This window comes from Vipera berus, assembly GCF_964194415.1.
Source record: "Vipera berus genome assembly, chromosome: 5".
NCBI lineage: Eukaryota > Metazoa > Chordata > Lepidosauria > Squamata > Viperidae > Vipera > Vipera berus.
Genome location: NC_138207.1, coordinates 48,390,536 through 48,406,315, shown reverse-complemented (window position 1 = coordinate 48,406,315; position 15,780 = coordinate 48,390,536). Strand labels below are relative to the sequence as shown.

The following is a 15,780-nucleotide window of genomic DNA, read 5'->3' as shown; positions in this document are numbered from 1 at the left end:
GTTTTAGGAAAAAAATGTACTACATTTGAACATAGCGTTTCAAGAAATCATTTGCTAAATCACTTACAAATCACTACATTGTGTTGTGAGGAAGCAGGTACCTCATATTTTAGTGGTGAATACATTTGAAAATTTGAAGAATTATTAGTGGCTGCAATAGATCTATGTATTCACAAAGGACAAAGTAAAGGTTGATACCAAGCAACATGTTTGCTCCTAGGCAGCACCACAAAATACCAAATTCAGAGGAAAAAAGATGATGTTTTGAGAAACTTTGCTAAGTATGTTTTTCCCCAAATAGATGATGTCAATTCACCCAGATAGCACAGTTTCAAGAAAAATTTTGGATACATTGATGCGATTAACAATTAGAAATTGTAAGTATTTGAATTAAAACCTGAGACCATGTAACCTTACTTCATTCAAAAGAAACCTGGTTAGATTCTGCTATTAACTAAAAACGATTAAGCTAAAAAAAAGTAATGTGAATGATAAGATTCCTATTCTAGGTTGTGCCTTATAGCTTTACCGATATAATAAAAAGTATGTTAGAATATCTACCTAGAAATTGGAACCAAGTTGATGCAACTAATTGATAGCAAAACAGATTCAAGGGGCTTTAGAACATACCATTCAAAAGATATTCTCTGCAGATACAATATTTTAACCCATTTTCTCAGCTTTATAACATTGATTATAGATATTTGCCCTTCTGAATGTTATTATATAGAGCAGAAATACAAGAATGATAGGAAAAATATTTTAAAAGTACAGTTTGCGTCGAAACATACTTTTGCTGTAATCAAAAGTATGTTGTGGATCATATCACATTTGGTTATTTGTTAATTCTGCTCTGCTTACTGAATACAAAAATTACATAGTTATTCTTAAGTAAACTCCTAATGCCTACATTCTCAGTTTCTCTGGCTTGAAGATAAAATTGTCACTTTTTTCTGTCTACAGTTTCTGATGAGAATGACCAACAAAAGCCATGGATTCCATCATTATTTGATATAACAACTGTGTTAATCAATATGGGTATTTCCTTCAGTGTTTTATTTCCTTTGCAACAGTTTCAGCCTGGCTTTACTGAAAATGATATTATGTAAGTATTTAGCAAAGGGTTATAATCTGAAGCATGCAATCTTTAGGACCTGTCCAAAGATTTGCCACCAATTAGTAATTTTCCATGCAATGCAAAGGGAAAATCTCTAATAATTTGGAGTACTTCTATTAATTGCATTTAAGTAAATTACTTTTAATTAAATGTAAATATGAATTAAATCAAATTTAGTTTGTGTCCTGACCCACCCTACTTTTAAGAGTAGGTTTTCCAGCCAAAGTCCAATGATGACCTTTATGCTGGGGGAAAAAAACTTCTGGTTTGTGCACACACACATATACAAAATTCCTCTTCTGTCGATGCAGCCCAGGCAAGACAAAAGATTGAACATGCCTGGCTTAAGCCTTTATTTTTGCAATTTTTCTAAAACTCAGATTGCCATGTGTCTGAGACTTGTTACAGTATGGTCCTCATCTCTACCATAGTATGCAATAAAATATTAGTTTTGAAATCTTAAAATACAGAATATTGTTTCTAGGTTATCCCTTCATAATAGGTTACATGGGAAATGAATATATGTAATAAAAATATGTAATAAACTATATGATAATCAAGTGTCTTTTTAACCAGGTGTGAAATGCATGTCACTGTGAATAAACAATCAAAAAGAGATACCTGTATAAACCCAACAGCTTTCTTTCTTCCAATAGAGAGCAATCTTTGCAATATAGCAAAGGTAAGAATGGTGCTTTGTTTTTAAAAGTCCTCTGTTGAGTGTAAGAATATGTCTTCTTTAGCTGAAAATCATTAGTAGTAACTGTAATTTTCCTTGCAAAAGTAGTTCAAGATACACAGGAAAACATTAAGAGAGAAAATTAACAAGAATTTAATATAATAAAATATTAAAGGTTTTTAAAATCCTTTATGATATTGCCACCTTTAAAAAGGTTTACTAGAATGTACACGCACAAATACTGCTTTTGAAATTTATACCTGCAGCCAAAATTAATATTGTTAAAAATATTTGAAGTCATTATCTCTCTTTTTCTTTCCTTAAGTTTCTAGGATTGTGTATAAATGTGTGCCCAGAAAGTTACACAGACAGAGAAATATTTATATTGCTATTGTTACTATTAAAAGTAAGTTTGGAGACAGAACTGAAGCAATTTCCACTAGTAGACTTGGAGTGCCTTGTTATAAAATTGCTTCAAAACATCAGAAACTGGGATACTGAGGTAACTTAATTTGTCCTAATTTAATGCATTTTGAGTAGATTCAGTTTTTAACATAAGAATTCTTAGCATCAATTAACCTTAGGCTTTCTCACTTTGTGTTAGTCAGTGTATAAACCTTCTGCCCCAAAGAAACCACAATTTATTTTTACTGGTAAAAAAATTTTTGAAAGTGTTATGCAGGCTAGGTTTTTGTTTAATAATGAAAACAGCCTAGAAATTATCTATAAAAGCTATAATTATTTTGATCAACTGCAAAAAAAATGTTTAAAAAAACCCTAGTTTAATGTTAAGTGCAAATATAATCAATGGGTTTAATTATGTTTTGTGGAATTAATATATTTAACAAAATAGTTAAAACATTTACCAGTAACTGCTGTTAGATGCCTTAAATGGAAATATTTTTGCATAATGGGAGCATTTTAAGCTGTGGTGTTGATAGCCAACTTTTGTCTTTTCACTAAATATATATTAAGAAATATTAATGTAATAAGCCAATGCCTATCAACCACATGCTGTGATTGGTCTTTAAATATAATAAATATTTATATGTATTATCTAACAATTGCAAACACACTGATACTGAATTTAGCAATTGTTTTCAAATTCTATTAACAAATTTGTCTTTCTCTTTTAAAAAGATGTCCCAATTATCCTTGGCAATAAGTTGTTTATCCAACCATCATCATAATCTATTGTGGCTTGTTCAGTTTGTCCCCAATTGGACAACTCGTGGAAGGTAAAACTTTTAAGACAATACCACTTAGTATGCCTATCAGAATTCATGCCAAAAGCACCAAATTATAATAGCTCACATATTTATGTTTATGTTAACTTTATTCTAGACAAATAAGACGACATCTTAGCTTGGTAATAATCTCAAAGCTTCTTAAAAGCCATGTGAAAATACCCAGTAGCCATGATCATCAGGTAAAGTATATATTCTTTCATCAGAACAATAGTTTGCTGGAGTTAAGACTTGTTTTCTCAGTGAAGGGAGCTTTTTTTAATTAATGTTTTTGAATTTGACTGTTCAAGTGCTTGTGTTGTTGTCTTAAAGTCTTCTATGAGTAGCTCAGTTGCCTAAAAATTAGCATGTAGCCTTCTTGACATGCTATGGAAGTAGTTTAGTTGGTCTTCTGGATTTTTTTTAACTTCCTAGGTTAGTCTACAGCCCTAGAATTCACAAGTACCGTAATCCCAGATTTGAATCAGTGCATGAGTCAAATAAATAGAATTTAAATTCACATTAGTAATCTCACCATCCTACTAATTCATGTTTCTTCCATTTCTTTGTATGGATAAAAAAAACTACTGTACTTCTCTTTTAATGGTGTGTAGCTTTTGTGTACTTGAGAGCTGCACCCCTATTGCATAGCAAATTGAAAGCTACACCAGAAAATGAATTAAGACATCATTTTTTTATATATTTTAGGTATACATTTTATTTACATTCATTATTTTACGTTTCTAATTGTTTAATTTCTCCTATCCTCAGTGTTATGGACTCAATTCTATATTTACTTCCGCAGCAAAATTCCTCTTTAATGCTGCAGCTTATTATACTATTATATAGATGTAAGGAGGCACAGCATTTAGAATGACAAAAGGCAGAGATTATGGAGAAAGGCAAGTCAGCGATTTAGGCACACGGAAGAAATAATCAGGAAACAGATAGGGGAACTAGAGCTAGACAAAACAGTGGAAATGGTAGAAACAATGAGTAGAAAGTAAGCTAAAGGGAAAGAAACAGGAGAATGTCAAGTACAGCTGAGCTGAGGGGGAGATTAGGTAGAAGTGGAAGAGACATTTTTTGCTGGGCTAAATATAGGCCCGAAACTATGTTTTTTTCATTCTTCTTTTATATAAACTTGTAAACACAATTTGTTCAGAGTTGGTGTTTAAATTCTAATGTGTCTTCTGGAGGTTTTCAAAATTTAGATAAAGGGAAGTATAATCTTCATCTACTTTATTTCAATTCAGAGCTGCTCTTATTCATAAAGTTTGATTCCTCTTGCTGTGATAGTTCCTCCTATTGTATTCCTGGTGTCAGGGTTTCAGAAGCTGCACGCATAAAGATTTTGAGAAAACACCCTCCTACTCCTCCTGCTGCCCGTGTTTTAGTTCCTAAAATGGTTTAAGATAATTCTTCCCAAGGTTGAAAAAAAGCATAATGTAACTGTATTGCACTCTGATCTCCCAATAGATGTTACTACTGTGTAACGAGCTAGTGAAGATGAAACCTTCAAGTCTGTTAAAGAATCTGTCAGAAACTTCAGGACATCACGATGGTGTTACAGAGCCTTTTCTTTCTGAATCTGAGCCGCAGGTAATATGTTTTTTAAAACCAGGGTTAGACAAGATGTGCTGTCTAAACTACATTTGTGGTTAGTGATAATATAAGAGATGCTCACGTTTCATGAGGTCACATAACCAAGTTGCTATGCTGTGTGCAGCAGAGTGAATATGAATAATGTTAATGGACTCAAGAATTCATTTGAGAAAATTCCTTCAGTGAAAAGGAGTAATCTGTAAGTGTAGATATTAAAAGCAGAGTTCTCTGATCTGATTGTCATTAATCCAGATTTTCTAAGTTCCTCTTTTATTTACTGGAAAAAATTGTTGGGGAGGGGAGTAAATGATATATTGTTTAGTTGCTGATATTCTTGTAACCTTTTCCCCCCCACTTCAATAAATCCTGTTAAGAAAACTCTGTGATTCATGTTTGGGAAAAAGATTATCCTCCATCTGTGAACTTTGGTAATTGCCAAAGAGTCTAACATGCAAGTCCTAAAATGCAAACAGCAGTGTGGCTGGCAATAGTGTGGGAACCCACAATGTGTGTAAGGTTTTTTTTTAAAGAATTCCTTCCTTTTTTAAAATATAAACATAGAGGTAATCCTTGACTTATGACCACAGTTGAACCCAAAATTTCTGTTGCAAAGTGAGGCAGTTGTTAAGGGAGTTCCATCTCATTTTATGACCTTTTTGCCACAGTTGTTAAGCAAATCATGCGGTTGCTAAGTGAATCTGGCTTCCTCCATTGATTTTTTTTGTGGGAAGCTGGCTGGGAAAGTTAGAAACAGTCAAAGTGATCAAATGACCGTGGGACACGGCAACTGTCATAAATACATACCAGTGGCCAAGTACCTAAATTTTGATCACATGATCATGGGGATGCTGCAGTGGTTATAAGTGTGAAAACATTTTTCAGTGCCGTTGTAATTTTAAACAATCACTAAAAGATTGGTGATAAGTCGAGGATTACCTGTATTTTTTAAGAACATACATTTTCTTACGCTATTTGCAGATGGTTGAGAGTTCAACCTATAATTGTATGTTTTCCCATACAATTGGCACTGATAACTTTCAAGTCTAATGCTTGTTTAATGTGCAGTAAGAGATAATTGTCTGGACTGTGTAGGCCTTGTGAAGCACTTCAAAAGCTGAATTACCTAAAAAAGCCTGATGGGTTTCTTAGCCCCAGAAACTTGGTAGCCTTTTAAGTAACCATTTTACTAAATGCCTGCTTTTTTTTCTAGGCCTATTATCTGATTTATGTCCTCCTTCACTTGGTTAGGGAAGCTAGCAATTTTGAGCGTACAAGTTCCAATCAAAGAGTAAGTAATTTACTCAAATTCTTTCATTAACATGCAAAAGTTTTTTTTCATGAAGATACATGTTCTTGGAAATCAATGAATTTAATGTTCTACTATTCATATAAATAACAGATTCCTAGTTCATACATGCTGCTATAATCTTTGATGATGAAGCTTCCATATACACTACTTTATTAAGAAAAAATTGATTTGTATAACAGCTTCTGTATGAAAATTGGTGAAGATCCACTTATTGATCTTCAACCAATACTGCTCAAAATATGGCCATAATTGCACCCCATTTTAGGACTTGAATTAAATTGCTTGTTGGGTCTTCTTCATGCTTTCATTAAAATATAGTAGTAAAGTAACAGGCTACAGTTACTGATCTTCTATTCTGTACTCCATACTCACTTGCACTGATGATGTTACCTAGTTGGCTAATGAAACGTCTACAAACAAACAACCATGTTCAGAGAGCACCAAAGGACTCCACAATTTCTAATGCAGCTATGGTAGCCTTGCAAATGATATGGCTGCTTTAATAATTCAAAAAGAAGTGCCTCTTAGATGCTCCCATATATTGGGTTGTGTCCGTTTCAGATGTCTTTTGGAGGTCTATTACTGGCCCTTCTCCAAGTCTGTCTGATTTCAGGTTTTAGGTAGAAGCTTTGGGAGAAATATTTCCTGTGGCTTGAAAAATTTAAATAATTTGACAGAAAATTATTTACTACTACTATTACTATTACAATATTATTTTGATTTATTTTTTCTTCCTCCATGACAGAAAAGTTAGATATCATAAATGGTTAACACCACAATATAGTAGGTCAGACAGAAGAGGCCTGCAGAAATTCTTTCCTTAAGTGGCCAGATAGGAACACAGTTCCAAAAGCAGTACATCCTATACTTTTATGAGTAAAATAGGAGAACTCAACTACAATATCCAATCTGATACTTAAAAGTAGTCCTCAACTTAACAACCATTCATTTAGTGACCTTTCAAAGTTACAACAGCACTGAAAAAAGTATTTATGAACATTTTTCACACAACCATTGCAGCATCGCTGTGGTCACATTATCAAAACTCAGCTGCCTGGTAACTGGCATGTCTTTATGATGGTTGCAGTGTCCTGGAGCCATTTGATCCCCTTTTGCCACCTTCTGACAAGCAAAGCCAATGGAGAAGCCAGGTTCACCTAACAACCATGTTACTAACTTCATATCTGAAGTGTAATTCACTTAACAACTGGCAAGGAAGGTCAAAATTTCTTAGCAACAGAAAGTTTGAACTCATTATGGCTATAAGTTGAGGGTTACCTGTATTGAGGTAGACAGTTGTCTACACAACCAATTTCTAAGCCATTTAGGGTTGGGAATTTTTAGAAGTGGAAAGACAGAATAGAAATTCCTAAGTAATTTGTAATCATCTGTGACATGATTATATTGCAAAGCACTAAAAATGTAAAATATGCTGCAGCTTTACAAATTTTGGACCAAATATTAATATTATTTATATTTACAAACTATAGCAACAATTGGTTGAAATAACATAACTAAATGTTTAATGTTCTTTCAGAAATGGCTGTTGAGACTCTGTAGCATCCTTGAAAAACATGTAAAGTGTGATATTAGGGAAGATGTCAGACTGTTTTACAGAACTATGGTAAGTTTGCCTTTTCTTTTCTCATCCCGGAAGATAGGCATTATATCCTCTTTTGTCTTTTAAAATTTCTCTTTATCTTTATAACAAAGCAAATGCATTCTTTTGGAAAAAGGGGTTGTCCCTGACACATAAACGGGGCCGGTCGTAGGCTGGATCAGAACACTATGTCCTCAGGGTCACCTGAGTAGTGCAGATGTGTGGAGATTTCTGGGTTGCAGGATGTTTTCTGCCCTGTGTCCCTTCACTGTTGAAGACAGGCGTAGGCTGTTGGGGATGAGTCTGTGTTGTCTGCATCTCAAACTGAAGCTCAAGTGGTTCCTGTAGTCTGCAATGTTTTCTGAAAATCTGTTCATACTCCCACACTGTTCAAAGGGTGTTCATCCCAAAGTGCGTAGCTAAATATCTGTGGAGGTTCACAGTCATCCAGGTCATGTCTCAAAGGTGGTTTTTCAGGAGACAACTGGACTTTCTTGTTTTTCTTCGAAGACGTTTCGCTTCTCATCCAGGAAGCTTCTTCAGCTCTGACTGGATGGTTGGGGAATGGAAGGATTTATATTCATTGCAGACAGGTGGGCATTTGCATTCTTTTAGAGCATGGGTGTCAAACTCAATTGCGTCATGAGACATATCGTGATGCATGGCGACATTTTTTTGCCTTTGCAGAGCCGGGATGGACATGGCTGTGTGTGATGCATCCGGCCTGTGGGCCGCCAGTTTGACACCCTTGTTTTAGAGCAGACATGTCAAACACAAGGCCTGGGGGCCAGATCCGGCCCGCGAAGTGGTTTCATGCGGCCCGTGAAGCCATCCTGGAAACAGTGAGGGAACGGCCCCCACTGCCTTGGCCCTGGCCCAGAGACCCTCCTTCTGCCAGACCCTCAGATCTGTCCCACTCCTGCCCAGGCCCCCATAGGCACCCTTGATGCGAACGATGTAGAGCTGGCCACGCCCACCCAGTAGGCTATACGGACTCTAGCCACGCCCACCCAGTAGGCCATGCCCACCCAGACCATACCCACCCGGCCCCCTGAGGGCAACCGCAATGCTGATGCGGCCCTCAATGAAATTGAGTTTGACACCCCTGGCAACCAGAACTGTAAACCAAATCCCATTGTTATTAGGCAAGGCAATTTTCTGCTGGCTTGCTACAATCAAAGTCAATGGGGGAGCCAGCAGGAAGTTGCAAGTCCCAAGCCAGCAGGCAGATAAGTGGCTGCTACTGGGTGGAAGAGTGCCAGGATGCAGGGGAGGTACATAAGGGTTTGGGGAATGCATGAGAAGCACAACACAGGGCTGTGGGAAGGGGCTGCAAGAATGGGTGTGTGAGTTGATGCATGACAGCACAAGTCAGGGATGGTGAAAAAGAGATGATACATGGTGGGGAGAAGACTTACCCCAGCGATTTATGGCATTCCCTGCCAACTTTCTTATTGACTTTCTAGGGAAGTCGGCAGGGAAGGATGCAAATGGCAACCATGTGATCATGATGTGCTGTAATAGGTCATAAGTCTGATTTGTTGCCAAGCACCTGGATCACAATCATGTGATTGCAGGGGTGCTGAGATGGCCAGAACACCGAGGACTGGTCATACAGTTGCAAGAAAAAGTATGTGAACCCTTTGGGATCACGTGGAGTTTTGCATGAATTGGCCATAAAATGCACTCTAAACGTCATGTAAGTCACAACAATAGAAAAACACAGTCTGCTTAAAATAATACTACACAAACATTAGCTGTTGTCATGTTTTAATTGAACATAAGATGGAAACATTCACAGTGCAGGGTGGAAAAAGTATGTGAACCCCTAGCCTAATGACTTCTCCAAGAGCTAATTAGAGCTAGGAGTGAGCCAACTTTGACTCCAACCAGTGTGATGGTATTGGATGTGTTGCTGACAGCTGTCCTGCCCTTTAAAAACACACACCTGTTTTGGGTTTACTAGTCTCAAGAAGCACTGTCTGATGTGAACCATGCCTCGCAGAAAAGAGCTCTGAGAAGATCTACGATCAAGAATTGTTGACTTGCATGAAGCTGGAAAGGGTTACAAAAGTATCTCCAAAAGCCTTGATGTTCATGTGTCCACGGTAAGACAAACTGTCTACAAATGGAGAAAGTTTAGCACTGTTGCTACTCTCCCTAGGCGTGGTCGTCTTGTAAAAATGACTGCAAGAGCAAAGCGCATAATGCTTAATGAGGTAAAAAAGAATCCTAGAGTGTCAGCTAAAGACCTACAGAAATCTCTGGCACATGCTAACATTTTTGTTGACACATCTACAATAAGGAAAACATTAAACAAGAATGGAGTACATGGGAGGACACCACGGAGGAAGCCATTGCTGTCCAAAAATATACTGCAGCACGTTTGAAGTTTGCAAAAGAGCACCTGGATGTTCCACAGCACTACTGGCAAAATATACTGCGGACAGATGAAACCAAAATTGAGTTGTTTGGGAAAAACACACAACACTATGTGTGGAGAAAAAAAGGCACAGCACACCAACATCAAAACCTCATCCCCACTGTAAAACACGGCGGAGGGAGCATCATGGTTTGGGGCTGCTTTGCTGCCTCAGGGCCTGGACGGATTGTTGTCATTGATGGGAAAATGAGTTCCAGAGTTTATCAGGACATTTTGCAGGAAAACGTACGACCATCTGTCCGCCAACTGAAGCTCCGCAGAGTATGGGTGATGCAACAGGACAATGACCCAAAGCATACAAGTAATTCAACAAAACAATGGCTTCAACAGAACAGAATACGCCTTCTGGAGTGGCCCAGTCAGAGTCCTGACCTCAACCCGATTGAAAAGCTGTGGCATGACCTTAAGAGAGCGATTCACACCAGACATCCCAAGCATATTGCTACACTGAAACAGTTTTGTGCAGAGGAGTGGTCCAAAATTACTCCAGATCGTTGTGCAGGTCTGATCTGCAACTACAGGAAACGTTTGGTTGAGGTTATTGCTGCCAAAGGAGGGTCAACCAGTTATTAAGTCCAAAGGTTCACATACTTTTTCCACCCTGCACTGTAAATGTTTCCATCTTATGTTCAATTAAAACATGACAACAGCTAATGTTTGTGTAGTATTATTTTAAGCAGACTGTGTTTTTCTATTGTTGTGACTTACATGACATTTAGAGCGCATTTTATGGCCAATTCATGCAAAACTCCATGTAATCCCAAAGGGTTCACATACTTTTTCTTGCAACTGTAGCCGCCATTCATTCAGCATCATCTGTAACTTTGAACGGCTACTGAATGAATGCTTGCAGGTCAAGGTCTGTCTGTAGTTCATAATGCTAGCCACATTCTGTTAACTTGCAAGTGCTACTTTGCTTAGAGTCCTAGGCACGAGATTTGCCTTGTGTCCTACTTATATCGAATGGTCTGTCTTTAAAATTGCAATAAAATTCTGTCGTTATTTCTTCCAAAGTAAGTCCTGTTACCTTCCTAAAGTACATTTCAAAGTAATGTAGGCTAGCAGCAATAATCATCACTTCAGCTTCCAACAGTTTTTAACTTTCTGTCTCTAGGTAAAAGACTTAGTTGCTAGAACATACAGCAAATGGCAGCAAATGATACACAGTTCTCATCTTACTCAGGTATGGTACAGTTAAAATATATTTTCATAGAAAATATTACATATCAGTTAATAATAGTGGCATAGAAATAAAAATTTCTGGAAATAATGTTTTTTGCCTCTTACAAGAAATAGAAACAGTATAACAACTGAGGAAAGGAGTAAAGGGATACGCAGTGTTGGATTTAGACCAATTAAGTTGATTTTAAAGCTGTGTTGATATGTCAGTGCTTTTCCACTAATTAATTTAGTATTTCAAATCTATTTTAAATGTGTATAACTTTGCATCTAATTCCTTTGACAATCTTTTATTATAGGGTCAGATCCATGACTTTTGGGTCCCAGATACTTAAAAAATAGAGACTGGATGATCAAATGACCAAGAAAATGAGTGGGAAGACTACACTATTGTCTAAGAAGAGGCATTCTTGTAAAGTGCACTTAACTTCCCCAATTACTTAATTGAGCAACTTTAGTAAACTGTATTTTTTAAAAGATCCTTTTGACATTGAGAAAGTTGCTTCTTTCTACACGATAACAATATCTTGTTTCTCTTAAGTCAATCTAAATTGGATGAATACATTTTTTTTTAAAAAAAGCAATATTTTGTCCTTTTTACAACAAATATGGTTCTTACATTCCTACTGTGAAGCAGCATTTAAAAACCATCATTGGTATTTGTTTTCAATTTTGAAGATGCTTCTCTGGTAACTTTACAATAGTATCAGTTGTACGGATATGGCTTTTAACTTGTATTATTAACCTATTGAATGTTAGCTTTTGAAATGGAAAGAAACAGTAATGTAATGGATGACACAAAAACTACAGACCTATAAAAATTGGAAAGTAAGTTGGAATTTATTCTGTAACTTACTTATAGTACAGTAGTATAGTAGTCTGTAGCTTTATATTTATAATAAAGGGGTTAAGAAATCAGACCTAGCAAGTCCGTATTGTTCAAATGTTTAAGATTGCTGGTTGGCTATACATTCAGGTATTCATAGATATCATATGCTAATAAATTGATGCAATAATTTGGTCAATAATTTATATAAAAATTCATGTATTCCTCTGTTTATATCAGTGGTTCCCAACCTTTCCACCTTGGCAGCCCGGTGCAGAGGGGCAAGTGAGTGGCTGGTGCATGCGTGCGTGCACAGCTCCATTTATGCAAGCGGTGTACATGCATTCAACTCGCAAGAATGGAGTTTTGCACATGAGTAGAGGATGTTTGCACTTGCACGTGAAGCTCCACGTGTGAGTAGAGGGCGCTCACGCACGAAGCTCCACTCACACAAGTGGGCAGCACTTGCACTCATGCACGCACTTGCCCATTTATCCCACAACCCAGTTTCAAACAATTGGGGACCCCTGGTTTATATCACACTGGACTATGTGTTATTCTATAACATGAACATAAATTATAGAGTACATAAGTTTCAGTCTTAATATAAACGTATGTATGTGCGTCTAAACACAGTTTGTGTGCAGTTTTAATCTGAAAACTTGCACTGCCATATCTGTAAATAAACAAAATTTTAGAAGCCATACAAATTAAATGCTTTAGAAATAGTATATATAAAATAGTTGACTTTTATATTTACATTTGAATCAAAATAGTCATCTCAAATAAAGAAATGGCAAATTAAATGGTATAAATTGCTATTATCTAAGTGTGCAATAAGCACCAGTAAATCATTCAGGAATTTTACTTTTATTCAATGGATGGTAGTTTATACCTCAGAAGTGTAAATCTGGTTCTGACTTTTAATGCTGTTGAGTGTTTCATTAATTCCAGTATAAAGTTTTAATAGAAAATGTTACTTTAGAAGGAATAAGTAAGGATATATATTATTATTATATATTAGATTTTATTGATTCTTCCTGCATTCTGTGCCTAGTGTACAAATAATTCCTATGTGCAATTAGAAATAATTTCTACTTTCATGAGATGTTGCACACTTCCTCTGCATTCTCTAGGCTGCAGCATCTTAGATTGCATTGAAGACTATAGAAAGTGTAGTAACTGCCAAGAGCTGAACGCTTAGGAAGTCAGCTATCCTAACAAGAAACAGCCTGGTATATCTGCATAGTCATAAAGGACAGAGACTTTTTCTTAAAGTGTAGTTTTGAATGGTTGTGCCAAACCTTTAAAGAGAACACAGAAAATAATATTTCAATTGCAATGTATATTGTGTATATTATGTAATGTGTATATAGAATACACATGTCCATTATGTATATTGTGTAATATCTATATATTATGTAAAAATGATTTTTTGTTTTTTACAGTTTTTCAAGAATGTTCAGACGAAACTCTCAATTTAACCACTTTAAGTGCAATAATAACATTTACATTAACATTGATTACAACTCTTAAGATTCACAGTAAATTGCAAATATGTCACCTTAGTATTCTAAAAAACAGATGACAGAATCCCCCCTTGGAAAAATAACATTTTAACTGTAGGGTCTTGCAGCATTCCAAGCTAATTCATTCCAGTTGTTTATTCATTCCAGTTATATGCATATATATTCTTAAATATTAAACAACAGGTATGTTAGTATAGTTCTTACAAACTCTGTAAGCATAGTCTCTCCAAAAATGTTATTTATAGATCAGACTTCTCCAGCTATTCAAGTTCTTGGTACTCCTGATATTAAAATTTTGTTTTGTTTTGTCTTGAATGTGTATTTTTTTATTCAGGCTGCACAACCCAGCTTCAGATTTATACAATATATGAATGTATTCCTTGAATAGAATTTAAGTTATAAAATATTTAATTTTATAATTCTTGTTTTAACAAAGTATATGAACCAGGCTCTATGTTTTTCACAAACCATGCTTAAAATTTTCTAAGAAAATTTAATCCCATGGCTTTTTTTCTCATAGAATGCTCAGAACGGCGTTCTGGCACCTTTTTTTTTTGCACAAAAAAAAAGCTTTTGCACAAGCTGTGCTACTCCCTCCAAACTCGTGTGTCCTACTTTCCTCGCTCACCTTCCCAAACTCTAAACTAGAATGCGTGAGTTTGGAGTTGGAGAAGGCGAGTGAGGAAAGTAGGACACGTGAATTTGGACTTTGGGAAGGTGGGCATCCGATGGCGCCTGCCGCTTTGGCACTGTCAGCAAGAGAGTGCACAGAAGCGGGCCAGCGAGGAGCACATGGCAAGGCTACCGCTCCCTCTGCCATTGGCCAGCCCTTAGCAGGCGCTGAGCAGAGGAAACTTGCAGCATGACAAACCCCCCATGGCCTCGACAAGGCACTGAAGATGTCTCTGCAGAGGAAGACCAAGGTTCATTCGGCAGCTGGTGTGTGTGTGTGTGTGTGCATTCTGTGTTTCACAGCTTACTTCCCTTGCTTGCCTTCTCCGAACTCCAAACTGGGAAGACGAGCATAGGACGCGCAAGTTTGGAGTTGGGAGAAGGCAAGCGAGGGAAGTAGGATGCACGAGTTTGGAGTTTGGGAAGGTGAGGAGATTTGGAATTTCTCTCAGGCTAGTTGGAATTGCTCACAAGATTGGAAGGTGTGTGTGTGTGTGTGTGTGTGTGTGTGTGTGTGTGTGTGTGTTTCCGTTTCCTTTCTGTTTCACAGCCTCATGAGTTTAATGAGATTTATTCCTAGATATAGATGTGCAGGACTGGCTTCTTAAAAATAGTTATCCTTTCAGTACACACATATTTGAAATGTTGGGTAGTGTTGGATAGATTGGATTTTTCCTTGTTGCAAAGGATGGCTTCAAGCAGGAATGATGCAAGGAGCCCAATAATCTTCCCTCCTTTCTCTATTTTTGAAAGCAGAACCAGCCTTTTATGTTAAGTCCCTGCTCACTTTCCCAAACTCCAGACTTGCACGTTCTACGGCTGTAGAGCGATTTTGCTCCCCTCCTCCCACGGCCAATCTGGGCAGCAGAAGTGTTTTTGAAGCGTATCGGGCCGCTGGAGCATCGTAAAATCGGCCCACAGCCATGGATGCCATGTGCTTCAGTTTTCTTAACTTTGTTATCTTCATGTGTGTTGGACCTTAACTCTCATAATACTCATGTTGTGAAAGACTAATATAATATTCTGATTTCAAGTTAGAACCTATCTAAATAATACATTTAGGCTTTGGAGCATAAAAATCAAAGAATAATTGTTGGACACTAATGCAAAAATACTACTAAAAGTTCAAATACACTGTATTTTGTAAGTGTAATTGTATACTTTGTAATTGTACACAAGATACTGAATCATAAATTAGCCAGACATATTTTACCTTAATGGCTCCTAGACAAAGCTGAACAAGTAAATTGATTTAATGAGGCAGACTTCCTTGGACTTTCTTGGGCATCCTTAGAATCTTAGTAATTTTTTTGTGGGACAGTTAGGACTATAGCGTTTATTAAGTAGTAACATAAGCCCTGCGGTGCTGCAAAGCAGTTTGGGAACTGCAGCAGTAAGATATGATTAAATTTAATCTTAGTGGGTCCTATCAACAGCCCAACTCAGCAATCAAATAACAGAAATATACCATCATCCTAATCTGTTCTTTTATGAAGACCTCTACATTATCAGCAAAAGCTTACGAGGACTCACACATAAGTCACTGGCATACATTCACCCAACTCCAAGATACTACTTGCTGTATCTAAAGTGAA

The 15,780-nt window shown here is 36.8% G+C and overlaps 1 protein-coding gene across 4 annotated transcripts in view; it reads left to right on the top strand.

The window, feature by feature from the left end:
• Positions 1-13,828, top strand: part of SLF2 (SMC5-SMC6 complex localization factor 2) — a 29,350-nt gene extending 15,522 nt beyond the window's left edge. For 2 of the 4 annotated variants that reach the window (XM_081329818.1, XM_081329817.1), the window contains 11 exons: positions 302-377; positions 964-1,105; positions 1,694-1,799; positions 2,122-2,298; positions 2,937-3,034; positions 3,141-3,225; positions 4,502-4,624; positions 5,838-5,915; positions 7,474-7,560; positions 11,094-11,162; positions 11,458-13,828. In XM_081329818.1, the coding sequence (XP_081185944.1) occupies positions 302-377; positions 964-1,105; positions 1,694-1,799; positions 2,122-2,298; positions 2,937-3,034; positions 3,141-3,225; positions 4,502-4,624; positions 5,838-5,915; positions 7,474-7,560; positions 11,094-11,162; positions 11,458-11,493 (1,077 nt within the window). In that variant the 3' untranslated portion in view covers positions 11,494-13,828. Of the gene's footprint in view, positions 1-301; positions 378-963; positions 1,106-1,693; positions 1,800-2,121; positions 2,299-2,936; positions 3,035-3,140; positions 3,333-3,369; positions 3,545-4,501; positions 4,625-5,837; positions 5,916-7,473; positions 7,561-11,093; positions 11,163-11,457 lie in introns of those variants that run through there. The other 2 variants (XR_014026724.1, XM_081329819.1) reach the window with 2 other exon arrangements.
• Positions 13,829-15,780: the final 1,952 nt, after the last annotated feature.